Consider the following 6,627-nt stretch of genomic DNA (forward strand, 5'->3'; position numbering starts at 1 on the left):
GCTTGAACCCCATTACCTCTGGGTTACAGGCAGGCGCGCTAACCATTACGCCACGGCGCCGGACGAATATAAAGGGAAAAGAATCAAATGCTACTCTAAAATCAATATAAGACACATTATCGTGCAGGTTTATGTGCGTCAAGACCGTGTCAAAACAATGGTGAATGTATTGTAATGGAAACCGAATACCGATGCAATTGCTCGCCAGGTTACAACGGAATAAACTGTGAAATAGGTCCGTATACATGATAATACTGTACGACAGACTTATATAGTTTCGGTTACAGATTTGTGCGCTTCAAACCCTTGTCAAAACGGAGGAACGTGCAACAAGGTACCGGGGAATTATACATGTACATGTTTGAAAGGCTATAGCGGACGAAATTGTGAAAATGGTAAGACTGTTTGACCGGCGTATAATTGTTGTTTTATTAACTGTTATTAACTTTTTATGTTACAGATTTTTGTTTGCCGAATCGTTGTCAGAACAACGGTACTTGTGTTCGAGAAATTGACGATTATAAGTGTAAATGTCAACTTGCTTATGAGGGGAAAAATTGTAGCATTGGTAAGAATCGTATGTGTGATGCAGTTGAAAGTAGGAACATATAGTAGGGTGGGGGGAACTGGGACACCTTTAGCACATAATATCCAAATATCCTGATCGTGTTTTAAACAATTAACAACGGTGAGGATACAGTCTTATAATTATTTGAGTGTTCATTGTTTACTACTAAATTTGAAGAGAAAATAGAATAAAAAGGTGTCCCTTATTCCCCCACCCTACTATGTTTGTTTGGATTTAGTGAACGAAACTGTAAAAGTTTAAATGTTAAATTATGACAATATTTCGTTGATATTATACAGCGAAATTTCAAGACTTCGGAAATGGTTGTACGATTCATATCAACAAAATTCCTTCACAAATGAAATCGTATGAAGATGCCAAGATACAATGTAACTCACTTCAAGCAGAACTTGCCATCGGTAAGTCGAACCAATCGAACGTCATCATTAACCAATACAACCAGCTGTGGATGGATTCCCAACCATTATGGCTGGGAGGTAAAGAGAGCAATTCGTCGTGGAAATGGTTAGATGGTAGCAACGTTGATGGTTTCAATACATCAACGATGGCTCACGATGGTTGTTTATCAACTGCTGTAAATGGAAGTTGGTCTGCAGAGAATTGCAGCAGGAGACTGGGATATGCTTGCGAGAAACTCGGTACGTATAGCCTTACTTAGGCTTTTTTTAAGAGTCTTACTTAGGCTTTTACGGGTTCATGGCTCGTTGTTGCTGACTTTGTGGGCGTATGTGTGTTCTTTGGCAAGAAACTTTACGGCAATTGCTCCAATTCAGTGGGCCTTCATGAATTGCCTAAATTGTCAGCCATACGAAAATCCCAAAATAGTATAACCGACAAATTTGCATACACGTGGTAACACGTGAGCCAGCACCAGTTGTATGGAATAGAACATCCGTGTTATAACTCCTGTCGTTGCTCAGCCACGCAAGGATAAATATATCACATCATTCAGTCATTCATTCAAGTCGTATACTAATTAAATCATCGCATGTCGTATAATTTGATTCTCGTTAAGTCAACGGGAGAGATTTATGTTCATCAACAAAATGTAAAAACGGTGGAAATTGCTCGGCGAGCGGGTGTCATTTCTACTGCAACTGTCTTCCTGGCTTTGATGGTTTGCATTGCGAAATATCCAATGTTCAAAACACAACAGGTTGGATGAAGTTAACATTACGTTCATTTTAAACTTGCAACAATTTCGTTGCAGGAATAAACTACCTTGTTTACGTAATACCTGGAGGAACCATCGTATTACTCGCTGTTTTTATTATTTCCGGGTTGTTATGTTACAAACGAAGGTAAATCTAAAATTTACAACAGAATTCTAAAACTTACAACTTATGGGTTTGATGTTCAATTATTTTTGACAGAGCCAACGCTAAGAGAAATAATAATGATGAATGTGGCGACGAAACAGGTAAATACGAACAACTAAAGTATCTGCATTGTGTGAACGCCGGATTAATTGATGTTTTAGTCCATATAGAGCCGGACGTATACTCGGATATACCAGAACTTCCATGCTCTGCAATATATGAAAACGTGCACACCATACCACAAGTCGCACTGTACGAAGACTTGAAGTAACTTTCATTACCAACATCACCACGGATATTTTGTGCCATAATATGTCATAACTGTCATGTTGTGTATAACAGAAATTCATGTCTTTCTTCGGAATTGTTTTTTTTGTAGTGTAGTAGGGTGGGAGAAGATGGGACACCTTTTTATTCCATTTTCTCGTCCCATTTGGTAGTAAACGAAGAACATTCAAAGAATTATAAAACCGCATTCTCACGACTCCCATAGACCGTTGTTAATTGTTTAAAATACGATCAGGATCTTCGGATATTATGTGCTAAATACGTCCCAGCCTACCCCACGGCAATAAATATTTAGTAGGGAGGAGGAAGATGGGACACCTTATCATTCTATTTTTTCGTCCCATTTGGTAGTACACAAAGAACACTCAAATAATTATAAAACTGTATCCTCACGACTCCCATAGACCGGTGTAAATTGTTTTAAATACAATCAGAAAATTTGGATACTATGTGCTAAAGATATCCCATCTTCCCCCGCCCTACTATAATAGGTATGTTCAGTTTCTTCATGCTTTTGGCCTTTAAAGCTATGCTGTGTCTGTCCAACTAGTTTTTCTTGTGTGGATAATATCGGGTGTGTTGTATCCCAAGTTAAGTTGTATCATAGGGTGGGGTAACATGGAATAGGTTTTCATTCGTTTGTTTTTGTCCCATTTTTGTAGTAAACAAATACCATTTACAGAGTTGAATTACCGTATTCTCATGACCATAACTATAAGAACATGACATTGTATTCCATACTTTTTATATATACATAGTAATATGTTATATATACATAGTTATAACTATAAGAACATGACATTGTATTCCATACTTAATTGTGTTGATGTACGTTTGCTAGTAGAAAAAACTTAACAGTAATGTGGTTTTCCAAGTTGTCATCCTTTCAGAAAAAATAAAATCATCTACCTATAGTTATGTGTGCAATAATCCACTCTGTTTATGCAAGTAGGACTTTTGCTACTACAAGATTCCATCTATCCATTACCATTGGGTCCAAAGGCAATTGCTCCAACCACTATGCCGGATTGGTTTAAGTGCATGAGATTTTACATAGTGCTACTGAAACAAGGTTTCATAAATCCCCAGTGTATATAAATAGTGAAACTTACCTGTCCACTTTCTGATAACTATATTTCAAACAACTTTTTGAAGTCCTTCTATGAGTAATAAGTCCTTTGTGGGTAAGTATACTGTGGGGTAAGATTGGATCCCATTGGCACCTGAATCCCATATTTTGTTTGTGTTTATATTTCTTGAGTAAAGTCCTATGGAGATGCATACTGTACTCTGGAATTGGAGTTGGCCTATTGTTAAAAGCTCACACAATGGGGTATAATCTGACAGTAACAGTTAAAGATTTCTGGACCACTAGTAAGTGGAAGTATATAAAATTTACACACTATATATCAGTTAAATATTCAATAATATTAAAGTTGGTATTAGGTTAAACAGATATTGGTAACTTTGTTCATAACATTGTATTGACTTATCCAAGCTTTGTTCATAACATTGCACTGACTCATCCAAGAAGTTACATGAGTAAATAATTTAAGTAAGGTGATGACTTTGTTTTGCAAATATTAAATCATCACATGAGAAACTTTTGTAGCAAAACAATATATATAGCTACCAATACTGTTAAACCATCGTATTCATTATATCTCAATCTGATAACAGTGTTGGCTACAACTCTTTATGATGAATGCACAATACCAAAACAATCCTGAGCCTGAACAATTGTATGAGGTGGAATTTAAAGGCATTGAACATGATTATTTAGATGTTAAGAAGCCAGTGGAAACAGGTAGTCTTATATAAATACATGTATATGTTATATATCTAGGCCAACAAAAGTAGTTATAACACGGGTATTCTGTTTCATACACCTCGTGTCCGAGTTACCGCATATGTAACTTTGTGGGTAATTGGGTATGTGTCTAAAGGCATGAAGATGACCTGAATAAGTTGCAAAATCTTGGTTCTCGAAGTAGAAATTACCAGAACAGCTTTGGTAGACTAAATAAAAGTTATGGCTTCAGCAAAAAGACCTGCAGCAAAAGTGGAAGCTGTAAAAGTGTCACTAAAGTTCTGGAAAATATTCACCTGTGTGGTGTTTGTACTTGTGCTGGCAGTAGCTATAGTAGGAATTTACTCCATGGCTTCAAGTGGGAAGAAATGCATCCATACAACTCCAATCACAACCACAGGTTCTGTATGAACATACTTCTATCTTTAGTAGATTCTATTTGAATCAAAATATAATAATAACTTTTATTTGTCTCTTCGATTACAGTAGCGAAGATTTGAAATGTTTCAAACGAAAAGACAGGATATAGCGACAAAACAACAGTTGTTAAAACACGCTTACAGTTAAAAACATATTTACATTTAGTTGGAAGAAAATAGGCGTGGTCGCTACACCTAAATACAATTTGTTGGACTTTTGTCATTTAGTATTATGTAGCACTTAATCTACTTCTATATTAAGTTATACCGACTACAAATACATTTAGATTAAGCACATACTGTAGTTGTAACTGGGAATTTGCTTCACGTTAAACAGCAAAGCTTTTAATTAAGTAACTATTAGCAAGTGTTGTTTTTTGCCCCCTTTCCTTCGCTGGTTTAATTAATCTGATTTTTGTTGGTTTAACTAAAAGAGATAAATGATATGTAATATTTATTAGAAGCTTATGGATCCTCAAAAAATCCAGCTACATCATGTTTGGACCTAAAGAACTCCAGCAATGTCTTGAGTGATGGGTATTACTTTATACAAACCGTTGATAGTGAGAGCCCCTTTAAGGTACATTTTTCATTTTGTATTATTGTAACGACTGTTACTTTACTGACTGTTATTTACTATTCCCTTTTATTCGCTGTTTTAATTAATCTGATCTTTGTTGTTGTATTTCAACAAAACACTGAAATTTAGATTTGAGTTATGTTTATTTAGATAAATTCAATTAATCCAGGTTTATTGTGACATGACAACATCTGGTGGTGGTTGGACGTTAGTAGCATCTGTTCATGAGAATGATATCAATGGGAAATGCACAACTGCAGATATGTGGTTCAGTAATGATCTAGCACAGTATTCAAAAAGTAAGATTCTTATGATCATCAACTTTTCAAATAACATTGAACCTTTTAGTTTCAAAAAACTGGGAAAACACAAACATATTTGGAACTGTTAAAGAAGCAACTTTAGCTGATTATAAAAACACTGGCTACTCTACCATGAAGGTTTGTTATTAAAATAACCTTATGATTCATTATCTTTTTACGATTATCGTGCAAGCACATGAATAAACTGCATGATTCATTCAACTTCCTTGTTGCTAGGCATCCAATCTGATGTTACGCCATGTACCAAACAAAACACCTGTGGATGAATCACGATTCTTAGCAAGCTTGCAATATCACACAAGTAACAACTTCCTTGAGAAACATGGTGGGAATCTATTCACAACATACACAAGGCATTATCCAATGAACCCAAAAACAACAGTTGCTGGTAGGATATACAGAAAGTAGTTTGTTTTGCATCACATATTAATATTCTGTTGTTCTTATGACCCGGCATGTTTAAATATAAGTTGGCTTCTTTGGTATATAAATCAAGACCAAACATAAGTAAAATAACGTTTAACATATTATAGTAGAGGAGCCAATATATATATTCAAGTAATCATTCAGTTTCTGTAGTTCTAGTATATATCACAACTTAAACACACACAATGTTGAAATATATAGCTTTTAGAATAAAGCATAACTTTATGTTTCAGTAAACTACCCATCTAACATGAACAAGTTGGTTGATGCAATAGCAGCTCTCTCTCCAAGCTTGATTTCAGGAATCCCAGACTTTTACTATTATACATACGGCACTTCAACTGATCGTTTACAAAATGCTGGAAGTGGTACTTTTACCAGTTATGGAATGATTGTAAGTTTATAGTGAATACGAAATCACAGATCCTAACTTCTTCTACTGTTCTGTTACAAGGAATAATCTCATCTGGTATAAAACATAGTGTATTTCCAACATTTCGTCTGCCATGCGACAAGACTTCACCTTTAAACTATTGTTTTCTTTAACATATTTTCTAATGTTTTTAGATGTATTTAAACTTTCGATGCTCTTACTATTTGGCTTATGGAAAAGAACACAAGTGAGTTTAGATGCACTTATAGTTTATAAGCAGTCATTTGGAAACTTTGTCCTGAAAACAGTTTACTACAAATTTTGATGTTAAATTTCTAAATGATAATAGTCTGGCGCCGTGGCAAAGTTGTTAGCGCCTGAATGTAACCCAGAGGTAATGGGTTAAAGGCTCGTCGCTGCTACCATTGTGGGTGTATGTGTCCTTGGGCAAGACACTTAACGGCAATTGCTCCAACCCAGTGGTCACTAATGGGTTGTCC

The 6,627-nt window shown here is 35.5% G+C and overlaps 2 protein-coding genes and 1 long non-coding RNA gene across 8 annotated transcripts in view; 2 read left to right on the top strand and 1 right to left on the bottom strand.

The window, feature by feature from the left end:
* LOC108950460 (protein jagged-1-like) overlaps positions 1–2,544 on the top strand; it is a 4,056-nt gene extending 1,512 nt beyond the window's left edge. Inside the window, exons 4-11 of one of the 4 annotated variants that reach the window (XM_018816282.2) lie at positions 128–235; positions 288–395; positions 461–568; positions 868–1,227; positions 1,605–1,745; positions 1,800–1,890; positions 1,963–2,009; positions 2,070–2,544. In XM_018816282.2, coding sequence (XP_018671827.1) covers positions 128–235; positions 288–395; positions 461–568; positions 868–1,227; positions 1,605–1,745; positions 1,800–1,890; positions 1,963–2,009; positions 2,070–2,179 — 1,073 coding nt within the window. In that variant the 3' untranslated portion in view covers positions 2,180–2,544. Of the gene's footprint in view, positions 1–127; positions 236–287; positions 396–460; positions 569–867; positions 1,228–1,604; positions 1,746–1,799; positions 1,891–1,962 lie in introns of all 4 variants that reach the window. The other 3 variants (XM_018816281.2, XM_018816284.2, XM_018816283.2) reach the window with 3 other exon arrangements.
* Positions 2,545–2,913: 369 nt separating this feature from the next.
* Positions 2,914–4,501, bottom strand: LOC113475257. Of its 2 annotated transcripts, XR_003397002.1 has the most exons (4): positions 4,303–4,434; positions 4,156–4,247; positions 3,309–3,486; positions 2,914–3,255 (listed from the first exon to the last, which is right to left on the bottom strand). It is a non-coding gene; the product is annotated as an uncharacterized LOC113475257 (long non-coding RNA). The 2 variants fall into 2 exon arrangements; XR_003397001.1 differs by having other exon boundaries at positions 2,914–3,486; positions 4,303–4,501.
* LOC104266703 overlaps positions 3,479–6,627 on the top strand; it is a 6,578-nt gene continuing 3,429 nt past the window's right edge. The window contains exons 1-9 of one of the 2 annotated variants that reach the window (XM_026839216.1): positions 3,479–3,570; positions 3,877–4,003; positions 4,239–4,406; positions 4,887–5,005; positions 5,175–5,304; positions 5,354–5,445; positions 5,545–5,716; positions 5,988–6,148; positions 6,322–6,374. In XM_026839216.1, the coding sequence (XP_026695017.1) occupies positions 3,895–4,003; positions 4,239–4,406; positions 4,887–5,005; positions 5,175–5,304; positions 5,354–5,445; positions 5,545–5,716; positions 5,988–6,148; positions 6,322–6,374 (1,004 nt within the window). In that variant the 5' untranslated portion in view covers positions 3,479–3,570; positions 3,877–3,894. Of the gene's footprint in view, positions 3,571–3,617; positions 4,004–4,238; positions 4,407–4,886; positions 5,006–5,174; positions 5,305–5,353; positions 5,446–5,544; positions 5,717–5,987; positions 6,149–6,321; positions 6,375–6,627 lie in introns of those variants that run through there. The other variant, XM_018816312.2, reaches the window with a different exon arrangement.

This window comes from Ciona intestinalis, unplaced genomic scaffold (assembly GCF_000224145.3).
Source record: "Ciona intestinalis unplaced genomic scaffold, KH HT000174.2, whole genome shotgun sequence".
NCBI lineage: Eukaryota > Metazoa > Chordata > Ascidiacea > Phlebobranchia > Cionidae > Ciona > Ciona intestinalis.